Below are 26,095 nucleotides of genomic sequence, written 5' to 3' on the forward strand. Positions count from 1 at the left end.
TATAAAAATTAACCAAATCTATCTATATTTATTTGTAATTCAGTGCGGATTTGATGAAGGTAAAAAGATTCCTTTCCATAGGGTCTGGGCAATCCCCATCAGGAAAAGTATTCTGATGGCAGCAGCTAAACGAGGGCATCAAAGAAACACTTTAGAACCAATGAGAGTTTGATGTCAAGAGCCACCGGGGAGGTGATAGTTGGCTGTGACACGTGACGGCAGAGCCACATCCCATGTCAATGGATGCCACGGCTTCCTGCAGCTTTACTGAGTCTCCCTGATTGTCTGGAAGCCCTCCAAGGACCTTGTGTGAAACACACAGATAATCAAAACCAACAAACAAATGAGACTTTGCTAAAGATTCTTCCAAACCTGCTCTTTCTCGTGTTAGTCTGAAAATTCAATGTCTTAAACGGACGCTGCAATTGTTTCGGTTTAAGGGATCACATCACTTCCAATTTTTAACTCCAACTCCACGTAATTCAGGAGATGTGCACAAGACTACAGCCACAGACTAAACGCTTCTTATTTTTTAACTCTTATTTTTGCGAAGTGCTGAAATTCATCATACGCTCACATGAATTTTTTCATCCAAAATCTTAAGGACAGACTTGATCAAGACAACAGCACTAAGCAAAACAGGCGAAGCCACTTCGGTCTTTATTTAAATAAATCAGAAAGTCGCTATTTTCTCTACTGAAGTCAACTGCAATTTTCAAGTAAACGTATCAAAGACAAGACCATAAACACCACCAGGCCAACATCTTTTTAAGAACACAGAAATGAAGCAAATTGGGCAAAGTATAGAAAAGCAGTCTAAATACGGTATTCCCCAATCCTTCTATAAGTACGACCTTACGAAACAGCATATCTGGGATTCAAAAGAAAAATTCCCCGCGCTAATGTTAAGTAATTGTAATACATAATCTTCCTCTCGGTGCATGCCAGATTTTATGAAGGTTATAAATCTTTAACGTTATTGAGAAAAAGGAAGGGCTTGAAGACACACATGCCACATGTATCGGCTCAGAGAAACTAGATCATACCGCAGCAATAAATAAAATAAATAAAAGCAAATTCTGCTAAGCCTGATTAAATATTTAGGTCACATTGTTTCTGCGGCAGAATTTGAAAAACGCACAGCAAATAATATCCTTTGCTGAGTTTGAAGACTTAATCACTATACTTTCAAAAGGGAGTTATGCTGCAACATGACTCTACAGGAGAGCCAATACAAAAGCCTTTTTTTTTTTTTTAAAAAAAAACAAACACCACCAAACAAACCAAAACCAATAAAGAAAGTATAAGGTAATTAAACTAGCACAGATTGTCAGCACCCCAAACTACCCCATATACACGTAGGGAGAATGTTGTGATGTGCTACGAATATTTTAACACTGGTCATGTTGGATAACTTATGTTCTAGGAAGTCTTATTAGTCATTACTTTTATGTTCCCAACGTCAAACCCAACCAAAATACATTCTATACTCCCTCAAATACTATATAGATGATGACAACAACTTCTTAAAATCACTCGCTCCATGATAATGGCTAATTGCCCCGAGAAGCTGTGGCTGCCCCGTAACTGGAGGTGTTCAAGGCCAGGTTGGACGGGGCTTGGAGCAACCTTGGCTGGTGGGAGGTGTCCCTGCCCATGGCAGGGGGGTGGGACGAGATGATCTTCAAGGTCCCTTCCAACCTAAATCATCCTACGATTCTCGTAGCTTTCTAAAAATACTTCATTCTCGCAGGCCTACTTTTCAGATACACTACATTGATATCTCAAAGCCTGGAGCGACGACAGGATTTTCAATTACATTATTGCAAAACAGCAGTTTGGAGGAGAGGGGTCATTAGAGGGTTAAAGGTGCCATAACGACACAGAACGGAAAAGCATGAAAATTCTTTAAATCCTTAAGAAGCGATTATTTGTGATAATGTGTCACAGACCTAAGTTCCCATGCCCCGAAGCAGCACTCCGTCACAGTACCGGCCAAACACACACGACAGGCTTACGAGAGGAGTATTATCTTTATGCATAAAAGTATTCCTAGTAAAGGAGGGTGAGGAAATGAAAACCAAACAAGTCCTGGAGATGTTTGATAGCCTGAAAAAAAAAAATATCAAATGATCAATCTGGGAGATTCTTCTATAGAAAGGCCAAATTACCTCTGTACAGATGAAGGTCTTGCAAAAAGAACAAAAGGATTTATATATTAGAAGCAGACGGCAGCAACTGATGACCTCCAAAAAAAAAAGGCTATGAAAGAGGTGTCTATTGGGAACTGATGGTTCAGACAAAGAGCGAAGGCTTTAATCATCACCCAGATGCGCCGGTTACTTGGAAGGCACATATCCCTAAGAGCTTAAGAGATGCTACTATGGGAATGTTGCTTTTGAAACCTCCCGGGTTTTTATCCTTTGGCTAGACGCTTGTCATCATTCACAGGCTCGGCACGGATTACAGGAGATGCCTACAACACCCATATTAACGCACACATTTGCATCTCCGTCTGCGTGAACCTGAAAATCCTCTGCCGGGAGACAACGGCTAAAGCACAGCGAGAGAGGGCACCGCTTGTCCCAGCCCTCGCCCTGTCCCGCAGCCGGATTCATCCCATCCGAGCCCGTGGAAATTGGGGTATTGGGAGAAAGACCTACTTGTGGACCCAAGAGCACAATTAGCGAGCTACAGAAACATGTCTCTACACAACTTCACAGCAAATTTATTTATTCACTGCAGAACGAAGTGTATTTACTTTACCTAAAAGCCTGTTCTTTCCTAAACTTGCTGAAGGCCATTACCATTAAAAAGGTTGAGTCATTCAACAGTTATAAAGACCCAGAGCACATTAAAGTTGTTAAATCCCGATTCTTTCTTCTGTACTTATAGTTTCGCCCTCCCTTTAAAAGCGTCAGATGTTTTTCAAAGCGTAATATTCTCTTCGCGAGCCACGCAAACTAGGGTGGAAATACCTTGCCTCCAGTACTGAAGAGGCTCAGAAATTTCCTAAGCTGTTACCTCGTGTTCCTAAAACCAGTTAAGAAAGCCTGGTGGAAAATCCTCACCTAAGCGTGGGCTCTGAATGAACTCAAAATTTCCACGTGTGGTGGAAAAGAAGGTTTTCAGGAGCAATTTGGAGACAGTTGAGTTGGGTGTTACGAGTAACTGCTCTGCTTCCCTCCTTGCAGGACACTTATACCTATCCTGGAGAGACCTACACCTGGAGAGAGAAATCAGTTCTCTGAACCACAAAGCTGGAAAAAGGTTAGACATATATAATGACATCAGTTAAAATGTCAAATAAGCAGGAAAAAAAATAATTATTTTTTTGTTTTGTACTAATGCTTACCTACAGCCATAATACTATTTTAGTTTGTCAGAGAAATCCTTATATGTTCATTACTCGTTCATTTTTTTAGAACACAGTCCACAGTTTTTTCCACAGAGGAAATTTCTAAAAAGGAAAGAGTACATGTTGTATCTGAATAAAGTGGTTAATGAGCCAAATACTCTGCAACTCATGATAAAAGACAGGTTCAAGCAAGTCATTATCTTGAGTCACCTCTTTATTTCGGGCCTATAAAGGTGTTCCATTCAAAACAAACCGAGAAGACAAGACTGCAGTTTCTAGGATTCTACTAGAATAGCAAATAAGAGTTTCTAAAAGACTGTTAGAATTCTCTTGGTTTTTAAAATCTCAGAAAATCTTATGCAGGACAATCTGTTGCTAACAAACCAAACTTTTTAACATGCAAAACCTGGAAGACTCCCACTATTGGTGTACAGTACATTGGACAACCAAATAATACAGTGGGATACATCCCAGGAAGCATTTTAGTGGCCATTAGCTTTTTTTTTTCCCCAGGCCAGCTAGAAGAAATCAAAACTGCACCAGCAGGGCTGGAATAACGGTGCTGGCTTCCTCAGTTTTGCTTCCTTTCACTGTTAAACATGCCAAAAACCCACATGACGTAACCCAGAACCTCAGTCTACACTGCAAATTCATCTGTAAAACACCACTAGTGATATTTTTGGTGATACTTTTGGATCACAAAAATAGTGATTTCCGTACAGGTTTCCTCAAATGTTTCTTCCTCTCACAGAACAGAACCGTTTAGGTTGGAAGGGACCTTGAAGATCATCGTGTTCCACCCCTCCTGCCATGGGCAGGGACACCTCCCACCAGCCCAGGTTGCTCCAAGCCCCCTCCAACCTGGCCTTGAACACCTCCAGGGATGGGGCAGCCACAGCTTCTCTGGGCAACCTGGGCCAGTCTCTCACCACCTCCATCATAACAGATTTGCAAGATCGACAGTTTTTAAAGCTGGAAGGTTCCACCAAAAATGAAAGTTGAATTCCCCAATTTGAAGACTATTATCAAACTGTACTGTTTCCAAAGAGCTTCTGTGGCACAATAACTACGAATGGGCCATTCCTGATAATTAAAGAGGAGACAACGGGACCTTCTACCCCCAAACTGCAGCTCTGCGCTGCGTGCAAGTATCTGTGTGACCCTCCAAGATTCCTTGAAATAGGTAACAAGACTTCAATAAACTTCAGTTCTACAGCCACAATCCCGTGCTAATTTGCATCACGTTTGTTTAACCACACATTCTGCCAAACGATGACTCCGCAGCTTGCAAGACCCCAAAGTACCGCACAACTGCCTGGATGGCAGAAGACTAACGAAGACGTCATAATGACTTCCCCCCCAACGAAGTGGCTACATCTTACAAGTCAGCAGACCCACACAAAAGGGTCAAGGGAACAGAGAACCACTTTGTCCCAAGCTGAGCTTTTAGAATGGTATATATTTAGATATTAAAAACCTTTTTAAGGCAGGTCAGCAATCAACAATGGTGTTTTTAAGGAGTCCTGTCCAGAGAAGGGCAACGGAGCTGTGAGGGGTCTGGAGCACACGTCTGATGAGGAGCGGCTGAGGGAACTGGGGGTGTTCAGCCTGGAGAAAAGGAGCTGAGGGGAGACCTTCTCGCTCTCTACAGCTCCCTGAAAGGAGGGGGTAGCGAGGGGGGGTGTCGGTCTCTGCTCCCGAGGAACAGGCGATGGGACGAGAGGAAATGGCCTCAAGTTGCACCAGGGGAGGTTTAGGATGGATATGAGGAAAAAGTTCTTCACCAAAACAGTTGTCAAGTGTTGGAACAGGCTGCCCAGGGCAGTGGTGGAGTCGCCATCCCTGGAGGGATTTAAAAGACTCATAGACGTTGTGCTGAGGGACATGTTTAGTGGTGGACTTGGCAGATTTAGGTTGATGGTTGGACTTGATGATCTTCAAGGTCCCTTCCAACCTAGACGATTCTATGATTCTATGATATGCAGAGCAGAGTATAGCACAGTGCGACCTCTCTGCTTCATGTGAGAAGACCCCGAGCCAGAGTGAAGCAACAGTTTGTCCAAGACCCCTCTGTGGGCCACACTGATCCGATCTCTCTCAAAATAAAGCTGTGAGTCTGTCCATCTGGGAAATCTCCATAACCCACGAGCTCGGGCGTCCCGGGCTCCAAACACTTCTAATGGCATGCAGGGCATTCAACTGTTCACGCCAGATGGGGGATGAGGGTATTACTGTCCCATCAGGTGCCCGCTCAGAATCCCCAGCAGGTTCAACCGGGCTTAAACCAAGTTCAAGGATATTTCCATGTTGGAAACAGCTGATATCAGCCTAAAACCTCACCTCCATATGTTCCAGTCAGGCAAAACCAGGCGAGCCCATGTGGAGTAGTCCTTTTTCTGTTGACAGAGCTAAAGCAGCGTTTGAATACATTTGTCCACAACTACACTCAACACGTAGTAACAAAGGACGCTTCATCCCTTTTAAAAATCACCTTCTTTACATTTACATTGCTAAACCATACCAGCCAGAGGACATTTGCTACTAATATTCTCTTCTCCCTTGTTGTGTCCCCTTTTGTCACGGCCTTTCCTGCTAATTGCAATGACACCTCCCAATTTTGGAATGGCTGATCAGCTTATAAGCTTCCCCACAGCTAATCTAGGTCAACAAGCTACTAATAAGGCCAGCATATGTTTCTTTTATTTAACACTATTGAGATCCTGTACAAATTGCTTCTGTCTCCCAACAAAAGCCACTCCACAGATTCGGGAGCCTCTTGTAAGCAGTACCAGCGACAGAGCGGAGGATGAAGAGCATCCAAAGCATCTGCAAATAGACTAGCGTGTCCGTGAACAGCTCGTGAAAGAGCAAGCCAAAGCTACCAAAGGTTGACCAGTTGATGTAAAAAGCTCTGCGGTTATCCCGCTGCGCGCACAACCTCCGCTCCTGAAAGTCCACAGATTAAAACCGAAGTTCAGACGCGGTAGCTTGGAGCTGTTTGATCTTCCATTCCCACAACGTCCTCTTTCAAACGCGGCCTGAACATGAGAATATCCTTTTTCTGATTTCACTCTACTTGGAACATCTAATAAAAATGGGATTATCACTTTCGTAACGCACTGCACGCGAGTGAAAAAAAAATAATCTCATTATAAAGCAGTTTCTCATAAACAGAGTATCGTTTTATATCCAGGTTGGATAAGAAATGCTTTCTCCTCTAAACTAAAATGCTACAAAACTATTTCAAAGTCAAGAAGCACTAAAACGCCTTTGAGGTTTTGAATTCTTCCTTTTGAGGCAATGTCAACCGGTCAGTTCTGTGGCCTTTCATACTGAAAAGAATTTATAATCAAGAAGTTAAGTTAAAATCTAAGGCGTACGGCACACGGTAAACGCTACCAAAGCGAAGAACACCGGGGGAAAAAAAAAAAAATAAATCAACACAAGTATATCAAAGTCACAAATTCACCAGCCACATGGCATATGAATGTTTGCTGAGATGAACAGGTCATTTTCTACCACTTTAAACCAAACACAGAAAATCAAACGAGCTGGTTGAGTTGCAGATAAATCACCAGTCGAATCCACAAAAAGATGCTTTTTCTTTCTTTCTTTCAGCCACGTGATGTCCGCATGCAAATATTCAAAGAAGGGAAATATGGAAAGCCACTGTTTGTATCAACAGGTCACCCCCAAAAGTACCGAATCCGAGTCCAGGGCTGCAGAGCATCCTACACACTCGTGGTCTGCACCACAAGCACCGCCAACCAAATCCAACATCAGCCTGAGGTTAAAACCCCCTTCTTGTTCATTAAGCTTGGAAAAGAGTCACACTGTTGCAATAACTTTCATGAAGGTAATTTCCTTCTAGCGCAACTACAGTCCACGCCATGCAAAAGAGGAGATAAAAAAAATCGCCTATTATTCTTGAAACGCTCAGACCGGAGATATTGACATGTCACCATCAGAAACGGGGGATTTGCGACTGTGCTCCTCCCAGTAACTGCAGAGGCAGACATCACCGGTTTAGTGAAACTGCTCATTACCCTCAGTTCTTTTCTTTCAATTATAAAAAAAGAAGCAGCAAGCTGATTCTCCGAGGGTGCGGTATTTAACAGCTCTGGCCACGGGACATTAATTTTAAGAAGCCCTTTCAGAGCTCGATCTTTTATTATTACATAAATTGACTTGTGAAGTCTCTTGATGTACGCTGGCACGAGAGCAGCAGCAGCCGCTTTTCTCCGGGGTTTGCTATTCTGAAGACTCCTCTCTGACGATTAAGAGATCAGTAAACTGAGATTTCATTTAACAGTCCGATTAAGATTTGAACCCAGATTATAAAAGACTTCTCTATCGATCGTTCTTACGGTGGCATTGAAGTCTACCCCGTGCACGTGGTACGATGCAAACCTGCGTGTTTCAAAGCATCCTTGGAGCTCTAAGCAACTGAAATCCCTTGGGACAAGAGCACCAAGGGAGAAGCAATGAAGGAAGCAGGAACTAGTTTTCAAATTACATGTTAATAAAGGTATAAGTTGGCTATTATGCTATAACTCCATCACTGCCATCTTACTTGCATTATGTTGCTTTTTGATTACTGAAAACTGAAGGCCGACGCTTCTGAAATACAGACTTTTCCAAAATAAGGTTTCGTGGGATCAAAGGGTTCCACCCTCCTCAATTTCAAACAATTTTAGGAAATTTTCTGTCCAAAAAATGGCTCTAATTTAACACCATTCATCCCCCTGCTGTAAAAAAAGAAGCCAGAAAGACGAGTTTAACAGAAGTATTGTACTCCCGATTCACCTAATTTCTTCTGCTCAGTTCACACATCTCATTTATAGCTTGAAATGCCCACTCAGTTAAAATTTTACCATTTAAAAAAATCACAATACCTGTAGGAGAGGTAACTCTTCTGTGCCTATACTTAAGTTTTCAAATGAGAATTAAATTAGAAACCAAACAGCTTTGAAGCATTCATGCACCGACCTGGCTTTTTGGGGTTCCCCCCCCAAAAATTTTCTCCTTAAGAAGTGCCTCTGATTTGGGTAACTCGATTTCACCGGTTTTCTGCACCGAATGTCCCACCGCTCTTGAAAGAGGAAGCTCTATGTTAAAAAGCTTTCCCGAAAGCACTGTGGACATCAAAGAAAAAGGAGGAAAAAAAAAAAGGCAGGAAAACCAGAATGCTCAAAAAGCGTAAATCCAGGAGGGAGAGAAATCTGTTTCTCTTCCTATGTGAGCAGCCTAACGAGCTTCGAGCCAGCAATTACGTCTCATTATTGTCACTGTTAAAAAATATTATTAAGCAATTGGTAAATTCGGATTCCACCACCTTCACACTCATGATTTCAGGTTTTTCTGTTGAATGTGGTCCCTAATAAGCAGGTGAGAACAGACATCTCGCTGCCGCGTAAACCTTTTTCTTCTTTGCTCAACACATGTATAGGACTATTCGAATAAGCGAATGCTTGGCGAACTCAAAACGCCTTCTGCTCGACAGACAGAGAACCTTGCTGAACAAAGTTTAGGCTTAAAACCAATATATAGAAAATCAATTTTAAAAATTTTCAATAAATAATCATAGGCCAGGGGAAAAAAAAAAAAGCCACGTAGCAGATTTAATTAACACAATGCGTTACAGAGTCCTCATCATTCTCCCAAACACGGCGACATGTGAAAAAAGTGATTAGTTTCCTCCTTATTCCTAATTTATAAAAGCAACAACTGACATAATCTAGGGGAAAGCAGAGCAAAGTAACACACTTTCTTCTTTTAAGGACAATACAATATGAAAATTGACAATTATAATATATAATATTATATATCAGGGTCTATTACAAAGGGGATATATACATGGGGGATATTACAAAGATGCACAATTCTATAAAGACGACTGAAAAGGGAAAACATTACAAGAAAAATTTAACCACTTTAGGAAGGGACGTTTTGAACTACGCAAAATTCAAATTCATAAACCCAAGAGATATTTGTATATTAAGCAAAACCCATTCTTGGATAAGCAGCGAGCTCTGTTCTGCAAATGAGCTAATGGTTATTTCTGCAAACCCAAACACTCAAAAATTACACTAGTACCCAAGGACAAGGCACACACTCGAATGATTAAAAATCGCGTGCTAAAACAGAAGAAAAATTTCACGGCAGATGTTTTTATAATTTCCTTCTTGACCTGGAATGACTGGTGTAAATTACAAAAATTTTACAGAGCTCTGACAATTTTACTTCGAGCAATTAGGGCCATCCTTGTAAAAAACAGCTGATAAATTTGAAGTCAGTAGACTCTGGACGGACGTTACTCTGTATTTTAAAAAACTAGCTCCGTGGTTTCGTATGTAGGGATATAAAATACACAGCTACATAGATCTATTATCCAAGTTCAGAGACTTTCTTCAGGAAAAGTGAAGATAAAAGACCAGTTATGAGAAAGGCATTTTCCTCCTCACACCACCCCTATTTTTCACTCTGTAGCATTAACTACGGTAAACTTTTTTCCTCCTCCAGCATCAAATTGACTAATCAAAGCTACCTGCAGCTGGTAAGTACTTCATTATTGCAGTAGCAATACGGTATTTCTCCAGAAACTCGCACATTATGACTTAAAGACAACTTTTAATCCAGCATAATCTTAAACCAATTTTAAAAAGCGCACTTTAAAGCAACATCATGTACTCTTATTCTTAAAGCACCATCATAAATATTTTCACTCAAGAAAATCCCATCAAACCAGAAGAGGAAACAGTAGTAGAAAAACTAAAATACTAACATTAAAAAACCTTAAAACAAATGGGTTTAAGGCTGGGGAGGTGAAACTTCCCAAATACAGCAGGAAATATCAGAATGGATGGGGATTTTTCTTGGTAGCTTATGAAACAGAATTGCCTCTACAGCATGAAGACATACTTGAGTGTAAGAAGAAGGGTGTCAGTCTCTTCTGAGATGAAAGGCGGCAGACTTGGGGAACCACAGGGATCCTTTCCTACTAAAGCACGGATCACAGAATGACAAAATGGTCAGGGTTGGAAGGGACCTCTGGAGCTCTCCCAGTGCCACCCCCTGCCAGAGTAGGGGCACCTCCAGCAGTGGCACAGGACGGCGTCCAGGCGGGTTCAGAATGGCTCCAGAGTGGGAGACTCCCCCACCTCTCTGGGCAGCCTGTGCCACTGCTCTGCCACCCTCACAGCAGAGAAGGCCCTCCTCAGGTTCAGATGGAACCGCCTATGGTCAAGTTTGTGCCCGTTCCCTCTTGTCCTCTCACTGGGCACCACTGGAAGAAGACTGTTCCCATCCCCCTGGCACCCTCCCTTGAAGGATTTAGAAGCATTGATAAGATCCCCCCTCAGTCTTCTCTTCTCCAAACTAAAAAGCCCCAAGTGCCTCAGCCTTTCCTCAGCAGAAAGATGCTCCAGTCCCCTCATCATCTCCGTAGCCCTTTGCTGGACCCTCTCCAGCAGTTCCCTGTCCTTCTTGAACTGGGGAGCCCAGAACTGGACACAGCGCTCCAGATGTGGCCTCACCTGGGCAGAGCAGAGGGGGAGGAGGACCTCCCTCACCCTGCTGGCCACACTCTTCTTGATGCCCCCCAGGATGCCATTGACCTTCTTGGCCACAAATGGATTTTTAAGCACGCTACTTATAACTCCACTTAAAAAAAATTAAACACCCAACGTTGAGCTACTTCAGTGCCCAGTGTCACGCTCAGGAATATCCTTCAGCACCCATCACCATCAGCTTGAAGGCTGGCTGACCAGTGAGAAGTTGGGTTGCTATCTCTGCTTCTTCCAGAGAGCAGGAGAATGGGCACGGCCGGCTGTATGTCTCGCGCTTTGCTCTCTTAACACGTACAGCACGGCTACGAGGACGCTTGAGTCCAACATACCGCACCCTACAGCATGGACAAGTCTCTGACCTGTATCCCTTTTAAACACACCTTTTTTCCTAATTCCACTTGGCTCCTATAAGCGTCAGGAGGATGACAGAAACCTCTTTCTTCACATCGTTCCCCGAATCCCACCAAACTCTCTACGACAGCCAAAGAAATCAATAAAATATGACATCGGTATAATTACGTGCCATCTTTAAGTCATCTAACGGGGAGAAGCGTGCTGAGCAGCTCACACAGCCCGGCACGTGAACAGCCGTGGTGATAGTGTAGGGGGGAAAAAAAAAAGGAAAACTGGAGAGCATTTCTAGCCCCATAAAGTCATTTAACGTAAGTGTACGTGTCTAATTAGCGAGGTGTATGGCAGCCTCTAGTGGTATACGCCTGCTTAGAAAACAGCAGACGTTCCAATATATGAAGCTATCGGAAAAGCGGTTGCCGTAAAGTAATCGGTCGGCTTCTTGTCCCTAATTTTCGGAGAATGACATGGTGACGAGATGTCAGAGTACAGCTGTTGAGGGAAAGACTCTCCTCTTCCTTTCACATCCGAGAGCGGGCAGGCGAGCTGTAGAAATGCTGAATGTCACGAAAGCTCCTTCCAAATAGCTTAAAGGAATTAACGCCAACTGCGTCACAGTTTTAGGTGAAAAACTGAATACCTGCACTCATACGCCGGTTCGGTGCGTGGCTTTACTTTTTGGTAATTGTACTTGTAGAATAAAAACCGAGCAAAGAAAAAAACCAACCCACCCTCATCGCAGGTATGTAATGCTCCACCTGGTTGTGCTTTGTCGCTTCGAGACTACACAGCTGCCTCCGGCAGTCGTTTGTGACAATAATGGCATCAACACACATTTTATTTGATTTTTTTTATAATAGGCTACCAATATAGTTTAAAGATACTACAAGTGTCAGCGCTCCGCAACATCACCCTCAGCGCTGCGCTGATAAAATAGCTGTGTGCAATTAAAAACAAACCAGTGGTAAGAGCAGATAGAGAAGGGAAGGATTGCAAAATCAGGGCAGACTGCGATAGAGGGCATCCAACATTAAACGAATACTGCCCTGGATCTTATTATAAAACATCTATTACATCTATTTTTACTTCCAGCAGCTGCTTGTGATAGATTTATAGAAATCTGTCAATTTTCATGCTTGTTGGAACGCGATACAATTTACTCAACGCTACGAAGTTGTATTTTACTGAGCTTTGAACTCCGCTATATTGAATATTCTCTGCTAATTCTTTCATAGAAAATAGAGGTCAGAATTTAAAACAATTGGCAGTGTCCGCTCAGAATAGGATTAGGAAAAAGGCTGCATGGAAATGGAATTACTTCTCACATTAAGGAAGGAATCATTAGAGCATCTGGTGAGGCTTAAATTATGACTGTTGTATTGCTAAGCAGATTTTAAGTTAAGTGTTTCGCAGCTACTTAATTTAAAAACCTATACCCTAAAATACTTTATCTACTATAAAGCGCCATCTTCTTTTTAGGTTTTTCCGTCACAGAAAACACTTTCTTTTTATGCATAGTGCGGTTTCTTTTCTCAAGAGACACTCACACTCTGATGGTAGAACCAGAACAGGAATTTAAATGGAAATATTCTGCTTTGGCATCGTGGAGCAAGCTGGGTCCATCAGCGCTGGCTAAATTTAATAACAGCGACTAACAGACGTCATAAGGTAGGAAAGGGAAGGACAACCTATGCCTCAAAACACCAATCTCTTATGAAACATGCATTCCTATTGTTTTTCTTGATAACTACAACTTTATAAGAAATCTGTGTATTTTGAGAGGAAATGGGGTTAAAATAGTTCCTTAATGGTGCTGAAACCTGCCAGGGAACCCAAGGTTGTAAAGCTCCTAAGAAGAAAATGTTACCACGCTTGCAGTAAAGTCTTAGGGGAGACAGGCCACCCCCGGAACCACCTCTTTTTCCAGACTGTCCACATTCCAGCCCCATAGGACATTTTACGACAGATTTTAATACTTTTTTATAACAGGGTCTTTTGATTTAGAAGCAAACGTGATCATAGTGACCAATTAAATCCCAGTCTCGGTGGCCCTTTTTGCCTATTGTCCAGACGTACAGTTTTCTACCCGCAGAATAAGATTATCTTTCCTGAACTCTGCTCTGGTTCTTCTGGTCCTATTTCAAATTTAAAGTCACCTCCTTCATTACAATTTCCACTATATAATAACACAGAGTACCTGGCTACAACGAGGCAGAATCTGAAAAATAATAGTGTGGAACGATCTTCGGACTATGTAAGAATATCATATTATATATGATAAATATACATCATATTGTCTTTTCAGTTCGCTTCCTCAGTTGAGGAATATGTCCAGTTTCTGTACCCAGCCTTACATTATTTCCAACCATAAAAATATAGCTCCAACCCTGTCAGCACCCGATGGCTGCGATAACCAGCATCCTTCTCGCACTGCTATCCTACTGTACCGCTGGTTGGATATTTTTCGGTTATTATTTGTAACGCTGCCCAGCTCAGAGCCCACATGAAGTCCCTCTGCTAAAAGCCACACAGAAGACACCCAACGGTAGCTACTAAGAGCTTAAATCTTTGGAAAAACTCCGAGTTTGAATATGTCAGTGCTATGTGTTCGCTTTAAGGTCTCTCTTTCTATTTGGCACATTTCAAATGTGGCTTCGTTGGTCCTTCACGCAATGGGACAGATTTTTTTTCCCCTGTTTTCTGCCATTCGGCCTTTTCGCCTCCGTTCCGCACGCGTTGGGGTCAAGCAACAACAGAAGTCTGTCTGCCTTTCATAAGAATATCAGCACAACGATTTCACAACTAAAAATCGAGCAGCAATGTTAAAGTCACACTGTAGCGATGCACGGCTAGCGAGATGATGAATAAGGCACCCAAACATCCCAGCAGCTTGTTGAAATGTTACACACGAGGAGCGTAAGAGAATTTCTGGGTGTTGCACGTCCTTGCTTGGGTCTTGAGATGGGTATTGAACATCTGGGAGTCAATCTGCCTCCGTTGTTGAAATGTTACACACGAGGAGTGTAAGAGAATTTCTGGGTGTTGCATGTCCTTCCTTGGGTCTTGAACATCTGGGAGTCAATCTGCCTCCAAGATGCCATTACAGATGGCGAAAACCTCATGTGAGAAGGCTGGAAGATGGTGGTGTAGGGAGGAGCCTCCCAACACAAAAGGCTCCTCAACATTTCTGAGTCGAAAGGTTGAGGTGAGACGCGCGAAAAACCTCATGTGAGAAGGATGGAAGAGGGTGGTGTAGGGAGGAGCCTCCCAGCACAAAAGGCTCCTCAACATTTCCGAGTCGAAAGGTTGAGGTGAGACGCGCGTGCAAAGGTACGGAGGGTGCTGCTTCTCCACTGACGGCCGCCACATCCTGGACCACATGCTTAGCCATTTCACAACCAAATTAAATCAAAAATAATCCAGCTGAGCTTATTTGGAACCACGAGTTTAAATTTTGAACAGCAGGTGTCCATAAACTCAGAGAGTTTTGACAAAAGCCAAGTCACACACAAATACACCCGCAGTTACGCAAGATGACTACGAGATTTTTGAGTGGTGATAAGAGCAGTCTGTAACGGGACTAGCAAGATAACCTCTTCCTGGCCCAAACAGAACCAGAGGAACACATCTCGCTTGGGTCTGCAGAAAAAGCAGTAGAATAAAATGGAATAAAACCAAAAATCGGGAACACAGGAAAAAGCTCTGACGCGGAAAACGAAGTATCACACTAAAAACCAGACCAAGTTTTTGTGAGCATCAAGGTAGCGTATCTCACACCACGCCAGGATCTACGGTTTCAGAGGTGAACAATTGCAAACGCTTGGAAAACTCCACCTCTATGATTTGAGAAACGAAGAGAGCAAGTATTTAAGACACCGCCTGTGATAAGTAACGGGACAAGAGCTCCAATTCAAATTCTGAACCCTCATTATCACTGCCAAGGGTTTGAAAAGAGGGTGAGCGTCAAGCTGGGGAAAGGTAATGGGAGAATGAATTCATCCTGCTTACTTGTCCATACTTTTGCAACCAATCTTTTCCAAAAGAGAAGGGGCTTGGAGAGAATTAAATCCTAAAGAGTGGTTTGAGAACAAGATGTATCTCTTGTTAACCCGGTCCTTTACAAAGCGTACAGGCACGCAATTATCATTTATGAATTTTTGGCACGCCGGCTGTACTCGATGAGCGCTACAACAGTTTATTCCGCACGGCATTAAGCGGGACCTTCCCGGTTTCCTTCGGAGCGTGGAGCAGGGCTGGCTGCCAAGAGGAGAAGGATGCCTGAGGCACGATTACCTGCCTTTACCAAGTGGTCTGCAGCAGATACGAAACAGGGAGGACCAACTTCAATATCCACTTCTCTAAAGTTACAGCCCTGTTTTAGAACCAGGGCAGACATTGACTATTTCTTACTATACAGGCTAATAAACTTGTTGAAAAATGAGTTGAAAAGCACGGGTGTAGGTTTTATTGCCCGTATTTGTAGGGCCTCGTCACAAAAGGATCGTTGTGTTATGTCTCATTTAACAAATAGACCTTTTGCCAGATACACAAGAAGTACAGCAAGTTGAAAATCCAGTCTGTGTGGTACTTGAGAACCACCACTCAGTGCATTTTTATAATAATGTGATACATGACTAAAAAACAAAAAAAGCACAATTCACTCAAATCCCTGAAAACCTTCCAGTTTGAAAGCAGCTACTGAGCTGTTCTGTTAAGAGAATGCAAAGTCCGAAGTTTCTCAGAGAAACTACTATTTTTTGGGGATTCAGAACCATTTCAAGTATAAAGCAAAGAAGATTTATTCTGGGATTATTTAGTTATTCAGTTATCATTTCAGCTATTTAGTTCATCAGTACCTATTAAGGCATATAAAATTCAAGTTCCTCTACTCCTGAGTTTCAGCAAAGATGAGTTTCAAGAGAAGTCTTTATATTTACCTGATAATCCTCTGAGCAGCATACTGATGAAGCGAGCGGAACTGCGCTGACATATTCGCTAAGGCTGCCAGGCAATTCGTGTGAAGGTATTTGTCCTGTCAGAAAGAAAAAGCAAGCAAAAAAACCCACATCAAACCACTCTTTTGATATACACCGACACCTACTGCAGGATTCATTCGAAAGACTGAGTAATATATGTTCCTTTAAAGGACATGGTCAAAAGCATATAGCAGAAATGCAAAGCGTATCTACTTGGTGACATTTTAAATATGTTTCCTTAAAATCTAAGGCTTACAAAAAAGTTATTGTTTCCTACAAATTTCAGAGTGTATATGTACACACACATACATATATCACAGAATGATTCAGGTTGATGTCTTCGCACCTTTAGCAATGTTGATTTACAATGACATCACAGACGTAACCAATATTGAAAGACATTCTCGTCCTCTCCCTTCCTCTCCTTTTTGTAGTCTTATCCTCAAATTTTCTGCTTCGTAGCTCATCTCCTTATTAACTCTTTCAAAGCGTTCTATACATCCCACAACTATAACCATACGATACTTCAGAGTCCCGGTCCCCTTGTTAGCATCTCTGGAAGCATTTGACCCCATAAGCATTTAAATGATGACCTTACCGAAGTCAAGGGTTTTCACAGAACCAAACTTCTCCACTTATCCAATCCAACAGGGATTTATTCCCTTATTCAAGTCTAAAATATGCTTTTACAAAAATAAACCCCAGATTCCAACTCCTACAAATATATACCAAAAATGTCCTCATTTCTTTCTTCTGATCATAAAAGCTAAATCCTTAAGTTTTCCCATTTAAAATATTTTTAAGTAATTTTTTTTTGCTACTTTTAATGTAAAAATGTCTGTGCCTTTAACTGCTGAAAACATTCCAAAGTATATGATACCACGCTTACACGTTTGAGATAAGGTATAGAACCATATGCTTGAAAAATGCACAAAACCAAACAATTTGAAATGAAGCTCTGAAGTTGAACCAGGTTCGCTTTGCTAGAACTCAAAAAAAGGGTTTATAGCCCACAGTCCTACTTCATAAAAACCCTAACAATAACTAAAGCTGATATTCCAACTTCTCAGTAATTTAAGAGGCAAACCACCTATAGGGAATCTTTTCTTCTCATGAAACTAAGGAACTTCTCATCTAAAGATGAGTTTGGTGCCTAAAGATGAGTTCGGTGCCTAAATTAGAGTCTTTAGAGAATCCTACTCAATCAATCGGATCACAGAAACTGTGTTACAAGTTCAGAACAACTTAACGTTGCACTTAGTTAATACGGCTGATCTTCCCATTGGTCTTTAGAGAATCCTACTCAATCAACCGGACGATAATACAGAAACTGTGTTACAAATTCAGAACAACTTAACGTTGCGCTTAGTTAATACGGCTGATCTTCCCATTTCCTTCCCTGCTGTAAATTCGGATGCCAACTGGTTGCAACAGAACGAAGAAAATCCCACACCCTGTTTGAAACTGAATTCGTGCTCTTCAAGTTCGAAATCCACGCTACGTGCGTAAGCGCTGCACGTAACTCTTACCCTCGTCCGTGTCATGTTGTACTGGATGGTTCTTATCACGACTAGGATCAGGAGACTCCCAAGTGAGATCTCTGTTAAGACACGCTCGGCATACCAAGTGATATTTTTCAATATCTGAAAAAAAAAAAAAAGAAGAAAAAGAAAAAGAAGAACAAAATTCTTCAGTAACTAGGTCTGAATAAGAAGCCAGAAAGTTGTCTGGACTCTCACATTCCTTAGGATAGGTAAAATAGCTTCCAGCCTCAAATGTGACAAAACCTATTGTATTCTGAAGCAGGAATTAAAAAATTTAAGAAAAAAAAAAAAAAAGACCTCTGCAGTATTCAGATTTATCACCTAGTAAATCTCATCAACTTTATTGTCAGTCATGTAGAAACACACCAAGTGTAGAAAGATGATTAAATTTGACAATTCCCTAATTTCTATGCCCTGTGCTACCACACTTCTATATTCTTTTTGATCTAACCCTTCCTAAAGTCTCCAGTTCCACCTTAGACACCTGAATAATGTTGCCAATTCCTTCCCGTTTTCTCTCATTACAAGTTGGGCAAGAGGCAGCACGTAGGAGCTCGGAGCGATCGGCAAGAGTGCACATGCTGAAGGACGCCGGGCAGATCAACAGGTTAACTGCTGACTTCACACCAAAGCCTTTCTCTTGCCAGAGGTAAGGTCTCTTCCCTTGACAGGTTAGAGAAAGTCATCAGCTAGGTTAAAAGCTTCATACCTATATCTATTCATATATATTCTATATATTCTATCTATATGACAAGAGGACATGGCCTCAAGCTGTACCAGGGGAGGTTTAGGATGGATATTAGGAACAAGTTCTTCAGGGAAAGGGTTGTCAAGCACTGGAAGAGGCTGCCCAGGGAAGAGGTGGAGTCACCGTCGCTGGAGGGATTTAAAAGACGGGCAGACGTGGTGCTGAGGGACACGGCTTAGTGGTGGTTTTGGCAGTGTTAGGGTGATGGTTGGACTTGATGATCTTAGAGGTCCCTTCCAACCTAGATTCTACGATTCTATCTTTCAGTGCTCTCCACTGTCAGGGTGGATGAAGTTTACGTCCATTTCTGAGTTTACTGGAGAAGGAACTCTTTCCTCTTAGAATGTTTAGCTGACCAACCTGGAGCAATACAGCAAACATCAGCACAAAACTCCCCCTGTTTCAAGGGACTAGATAAAATGAGTGAACAGGCACTGCCCTGAAAACATGGAGATGATCCTCCATCAACTCAGGTCAAACCAAAAATGTGCTTAACAGGGACTACTCCACACAAAGCTATCACTCTGTAAAAGTTCATCTTCAACATGTTATCACAGAATGGTTAGAGTTGGAAGGGACCTTGAAGATCATCTCGTTCCAAACCCCCTACCATGGGCAGGGACACCTCCCACCAGCCCAGGTTGCTCCAAGCCCCGTCCAACCTGGCCTTGATCACCTCCAGGGATGGGGCAGCCACAGCTTCTCGGGGCAACCTGTTCCAGGGGCTCACCACCCTCACAGTCAAGAATTTCTTCCTAATATCTAATCTGAATTTCCCCTCTTCCAGTTTGAAACCATTCCTCCTCATCCTATTTTATATTTATATTAAGTGCTTTTCATTGAAACGTGTTGCTCAATGAAAATACTACAGATGTCTTTAAGAATTCAAACCCCATCAACCTCAACAATCAACTTCATTAATTAACCTCTTCTCTTTAAAGTTAGATGAAAACACTTCTGACTATCTCCCTTCTTCCCACCTCTCCTCTGGATTAGTGAAAAGAACTATTGCCCTTCATTTTACATCATATCTGGTCTTAGAATTCCCTCTTCCACCAACGAGCTCAAATTCCTTCTTTCTGTGAGAGAGGATGGAGAAGTAGCAACCAATTTCCTATAAGGAAATGGAGAGAGTTGGCCACTGGATGACTTGCAGAAGACAAAGGGAAAGGCAATACTGGGAACTGCTCCAAGCTGCTCCTGATTTTACACCATTTACTCCTTCTGTCCGAGACACATATTCATATAAACTCTGCTGGAAAGAACCATAATTCTATTTGTGAAAAAGAAGGGGTATCTGGAAAGCAAAATGAAAATCATATGTATATATTAATTTCGTGAAATTCTGAAATATTTAAAAAAAAACAGCATTTGGAGATAGTGCTTTCAGAACCCAAAGCCTCGTACGACAAACGATGTAGTCACTTGGTTGCTAATCACTAAAAGAGCACAGAACCGGCATCCAAAAAAGTCACCCCAAATTTTTTAGTTTCCACAGTTGGAAATTTTTCATTGGTAATTCTGGATGTTATATATTTAAGGGGTTGGTAGCTACGGTCATGCACATCGTTCAGCTCAAAGGCCGCATGTTAAGCAATCTTTTTCTCTTCGCCCAGATTTGCAATGGAACCAGGAGACCAAAATCTATTTTACTAACATGGCTTCTTCAGCTCAGCCCAGAGCCTGGATCTGTCCAAAACTTTCTGAATTACTTTTATATTCAATTTGCATATTGGCAGCTTACTGTATTTTGACAAGGAACAGAAGCAAAGGCAAAGGTGTTTTACAGCTGAGGTGAAGAGAGGACATACTCGAGCTTACAAACAGAAAATATATTGTATTAACTTTGAAATCCCTATCATCGCCTATTGAACCCGGGGTTTGTTTCCCCACAGCATTACACACACTGAACACGTTTCAATACCAATTTGCTTTGTTTTATAATTATTACGGAAATTATGAATCATAGAACTGTACTGGAATTGGAAAGAAATGAGTTATCCCACCCTATTGCCCAAACAGGATTGGTCTTTAGAGCCTACGCTGCAAAAAAAAAAAAGTGCATTAAAAAAATATAGCTTTGTTTAGTCCTGTTTTAGGTGACTCAAGCAATCAACCCTCCACTAGGTAGGTTATTCCAGAGCTCCCATATCTCCATACTAGGAATATCCTTCCACCTAGTTTGTAGTTTACCATGTTTAACAGTTTCAACCCACTACTATTTGTGATACCCCACTTGAGCATCGTAAGCACATCCGCTCCCTTAAAATTTACATTTATTAGCTGGATCATATTTATCACGTATTGTCATTTTGGACCACCACGCAACAAAACTTACATCTTTGTTTCTTTTAAATTTTCCAGGTGGCAAATCAAAGGCTTTTTAAAAAAATCAAATGCTGTAGTCAAAATGACGACCTGCCGCAAATATCTTAATGTCTCATTTATAGAGATCAAAATTGTACTGACTCCTGAGTCACCACCGAAAATTGCTGGACAGACTCTCAATCTACAAGAATCTCTCTCTTTATCAATGAGCAAGCTCTTTAAAAAGCAACAAAAGCATAGCTGAAGCTTCATGCGCTGCTGCACTTAAACTTTCTGTATACCTTATTCTTTATTTATTCTTTTATTCCGTCCTAATCGTAACTAAGAATTGTCAGACTTTATTTAGCAGGGATTTTCCCTACGTTAAAACCTCCTTCCCTCCAAAGCAGTTGCATCCATCTCTTTATCAGAAGCTCAGGGATGAAGTGACTGAGCACGTCAAAGTATTTTAGTTAATATAACTGTATCGAAAGTATATTAAACCTCATAAAAATATACTATACCTCATAATTATAACTAGTTGCTACATTAAAAAAACCAATCAAATCAAACCCTAATGCCACTGAACGTAGTTGGTTGCTAACCACCTTCTGCCACTGAAACAGAACAAACCCAAAATATGCACTGATAAGGATTTATGCATAGTTAAAAGTTGTTGATTTTTGAAATCATAGAATGGTTTGGGTTGGAAGGGACCTTGAAGATCATCCAGTTCCAACCCCCCCTTGCCATGGGCAGGGACACTTCCCACCAGCCCAGGTTGCTCCAAGCCCCGTCCAACCTGACCTGTGGTCAGGCTATATAGGAGTCCTATAAGAACATTAACAGCACCATTGTCATTGCAGATGACAACTTGTTTTTAAATAGAACACATTACTTTGGAGAGAAAACTAAAAGTTGTATTATAAGGAGAAGCCTTCAACTAGGAAGTTCTTATTCTCCTTTTCCAATTATCATCCTGATCATTGTTTCTCCTCCATTAATCCACGTTGGTATTGAATTTTCCCTGTGCTCCCCACAGCTGGATTTGGAACATCACCAATATAGGCAGCCAACAGACCACTGTTGCCCAACCCTGCTGAATATGAGTCGGTTTGATGTATTTTACAGCGTGCCTATTGCTGAATTTCCTTTCTGGTCAGCAGCCTTCATTTTTGCAGTAAGTTTAAGACACGTACACAAAGATCTTAAGTATGATCTTAAGTTTTGAGGACCCAACAGGCACTTAAAACACTGCTGTAATGCAAGTTATACCAGTGTTGAAAATTAGACTATAATTGTTTTATGTCACCAACTCTGAAATACACACTCAAACCCCTCTGTAACCTACATATAATTTTGCTTCGTTTTGTCCACCAACTTTGCCCTTAAATCCCAACCACCTATGTCCCAGGCTCTCTTTGCTTTTAAGGGTTTCTTTTCATTATCAGTCAGGATCAAGTCCTCCTTCCCTTCCACATCACACTCTCACCTATGCCTTTAAAAGCATTTTTATCAGCTCTGAACACAAAGCAAGTAAGACCTACACGGCACGATGACAACAAAGACCTTTGAGAAATTTCCTAGGAAGTGGTTCTTTACTGTGGAGGTGGTGAGAACCTGGAAGAGGTTGTCCAGAGAACTTACGGCTGCCCCATCCCTGGAGGTGTTCAAGGCCAGGTTGGACGGGGCTTGGAGCAACCTGGGCTGGTGGGAGGTGTCCCTGCCCAGGGCAGGGGGTTGGGACTGGATGATCTTCAAGGTCCCTTCCAACCCAAACCATTGTATGATCTATCATGACTCCATGATTCTATGCATCCAACAGTTCTTCTCACAAAATCTGAAGTCATGACAGACCTCTGTGTGATTAATCAGAAGCATTCAAACCAGCACAATTATAAGGAAAAAAATCAAACTTTTAAAAATGAGTATTCACATAGAACTCCTCCTTTGGGGCACCACCTTCATATCCCCCAATTTTCTCAGCTACCCCCACCTTGATGCCCCCCGTAAGTGCCCGGCTGCCCGGGCCACCCATCCAGGGCCATTGCTTTTTGATTCCTCCACTGCAGAGTACCCCAAGCCAAGCTCTGCAACAGGTACCGTGGCTTTTCTCAGCATTTGTGACAGGAGTATTGCTGGCAAAAATCCCGGTATTATTTAACACAAGGCGCTGGGGGATATTATATTGCCCTTAAGTGTTGTGTAGGATCCTACCGTAAGACTTAATAGTCACGTCACTACACGTAAATTTTAGCAAAACTCTTAGTTAATAGCTTCTAAGGCAAAACTCAAGAGGAAAAAAAAAGAATCCTATGGTGCTTATTCTAGACAAGGGTAATACTTGTTTAATATATGTTTAAAATGCCTTTTTAAAAAAAAAAAAAAGCCAACATATTTTAACCTTCCAGGCTCTACAAACTCCACGTACATTTCTTTCATTTACCTCCCACCCTCACTCTCACCTTAATTCTTGAATCTCTTTCACAGTACAAGACATTTGAAATAGCATCTTAATTAGGATTCATCAAACTCTCTCCTCCCTCACTTCATTCCGAAAGTACCTGAAAGCCTGTCTTTCATTAAGTATTTCAGGGAAGATTGCATTTGTCTATGTTAAAAGATCTTGGTAGGGTGTTGTTTTTTTTTTCCATGAACCTTCTCAAAAGAAGGAATCTCCTAAAAGGATTCTTATCTATTTATGCTTCAAAAATCACACAAAAAAATGCATACAAAGACCTATGCAACAGGAGGTACATCCCAAATATCATTTGAGGGTAGTGGAGCACCGGCACAGGCTGCCCAGAGAGGTGGGGGAGACTCCCCCCCTGGAGCCATCCCAAACCCGCCTGGACGCCGTCCTGTGCCACTGCTGGAGGTGCCCCTGCTCTGGCAGGGGGTTGGACAAGATGATCTCCAGAGGTCCCTTCCAACCCTGACCATTCTGAGACTCTGTGACAGAAGACGTATTTGGGGTAGACTCAAGAAATTCATGTTAGTAGGTAAGCTGATACAGTTTGAGATCATAGAATGGTTTCGGTTGGAAGGGACCTTGAAGATCATCGAGTTCCAACCCCCCTGACGTGGATAATTTTTCCCAGCGAGGATGATGAACCCCTGGCGCAGGTTGCCCAGAGAAGCTGTGGCTGCCCTATCCCTGGAGGTGTTCAAGGCCAGGTTGGACAGGGCTTGGAGCAACCTATTTAAGGGAAGAATGGACAAGGCTGAGGAACAAATAGGAAACGCGAAATCACTACAGGAAAGGCTTCCAGCTATAAAAGGCTATGAGTGGATGCGGAACCAGGTATAATTCCTGGTTGTAAAAAGCCACTAATACTGTTTTAAGACAAAGTGAGGATGGTATAAATGAAAGCAAGTCATCCAAGGAGTTTCAGTAAACAAGGACAACTAGTCAGGATGGACAACACAGATGATGAACAGCAATAACCTGAAAGACAAACAAAAATCTACGTGTATTTTCACAAAACAGGCAACCAAAAAGTTAAAAAGCTGTTAATTGTGTAATTAACAGTTTACACATATGAACTTCACCACAAGAAGACACTCTGCAAGAGAACTTCATCATCCCGAAGCTGCTAAGCATAAACCTATGAGTAGACGCAGCAAGTTAGTGCGTTACTTCAACACCGCAAAACGCTAAAATAAGTGTAGACAGGGACTTCAGTTGCAATTCGTCCCTTCATTTCTTAAAAACAGCTTATTTGTGACTACAGGAATACATCTGCTTTCAAGAGAAGGTTTTCCACGAAGAAAGAAATGGACCACTTTGACAACAAAAAATGTCTCAAGCCAAGCACTTGAATCTTCCAGAAGAAAAATATACTGTTATTTGAAGAACAGTATATAATCATTAACTAACGGTTACAATCTGCAATATATAAATATAAGAGGGATAAGTTGCGGTTGCACATCTCATTTCCTGACGTCTGAATGCTTAAGAGTACTGAAAATTAAACATGCTTTTGAAAACAAAATGTAACGATGAAAACGGGTAGTATAAAATGCTGTTTGTTTTGACATCACGCACAATGGAAATCCACAGCAAGAGTACATAAAGGGACATGTTTCCAGATGCTTATTGAAAAGATTTTTACTCCGTTTCTTCTCAAATGATACCCAAAGGTTGTTTTTTTCCTCCTCTCTGAGATAAAATACACTTACCCCAACAAAAAAAAGATCAACTTAGCGATTAAATCTCTAATAAGCTATTTCTTACTATTTCGCCTCTCATTTACGAGCGACAGAGCAAAGCAACCTCCTCCCACAGATAAAATGAGGCCCATGTTTCTTCCCTTGGGCGTTATTTTGTGGGGCACATCCCTATACTTTACCAACCGAAGTGGAAGTTCCTTGATTCCCACTATGACGGAGATCAGGAGTCTCAGGTCCCATCATGCGCTCTCTCACAAAGGCTGTCGCCGTGGGACAAGAGAAATGGGACTGGAACAAGTTAGATAACCTCAAGTAGGACCTTGAGCCCTCCAACATCTCCAATCACATCTTTCCCATCCATCTGTGGCTCCTTGTGTTATGCACAAGCCTTCACCCTTCTTTTTTTCCCCTCCCTGTAGCTCATTCCCAGCTCCTTGCCCTCCCAGATCCCATCCATTCTCAGATCTTTCTCTTCCCAGCTTCCACTTCCCCCACCCACACCTTGCCCAGTCCACTTTCTCATGGAAAAGAAGTCTACCTTCACCTTCTCTCTCTTTACCGGTCCTGTTCACTATATTCATCAATGATCTGGAAGAAGGGATAGAGTGTACCATCAGCAAGTTTGCTGATGACACAAAACTGGGAGGGGTGGCTGACACGCCAGAAGGCTGTGCTGCCTTACAGCGTGACCTGGACAGGCTGGAGAGTTGGGCAGAGAGAAACCTCATGAAGTTCAACAAGGGCACGTCTAGGGCACTGCACCTGGGGAGGAATAACCCCATGCACCAGTACAGGTTGGGGGCTGACCTCCTGGAGAGCAGCTCTGTGGAAAGGCACCTGGGAGTGCTGGGGGACAACAGGATGCCCATGAGCCAGCAATGGGCCCTGGTGGCCAAGGCGGCCAATGGCATCCTGGGGTGCATCAAGAAGAGTGGGGCCAGCAGGTGGAGGGAAGTCATCCTCCCCCTCTGCTCTGCCTGGGTGAGGCCGCATCTGGAGAACTGTGTCCAGTTCTGGGCTCCCCAGTTCAAGAAGGACAGGGATCTGCTGGAGAGGGTCCAGCAAAGGGC

General features: G+C 42.2%; 1 protein-coding gene across 1 annotated transcript in view; it reads right to left on the bottom strand.

Moving 5' to 3' along the window:
- The window catches only part of DYM (dymeclin), a gene marked incomplete at its 5' end in the record, with an annotated part of 148,932 nt that overhangs the window by 40,615 nt on the left and 82,222 nt on the right, over nt 1–26,095 (bottom strand). Inside the window, 2 exons of the mRNA XM_009883702.1 lie at nt 16,215–16,309; nt 17,783–17,896. Coding sequence (XP_009882004.1) covers nt 16,215–16,309; nt 17,783–17,896 — 209 coding nt within the window. The remainder of the gene's footprint in view (nt 1–16,214; nt 16,310–17,782; nt 17,897–26,095) is intronic.

Source organism: Charadrius vociferus, unplaced genomic scaffold, assembly GCF_000708025.1.
Source record: "Charadrius vociferus isolate BGI_N301 unplaced genomic scaffold, ASM70802v2 scaffold264, whole genome shotgun sequence".
In the NCBI taxonomy this organism is placed as follows: domain Eukaryota; kingdom Metazoa; phylum Chordata; class Aves; order Charadriiformes; family Charadriidae; genus Charadrius; species Charadrius vociferus.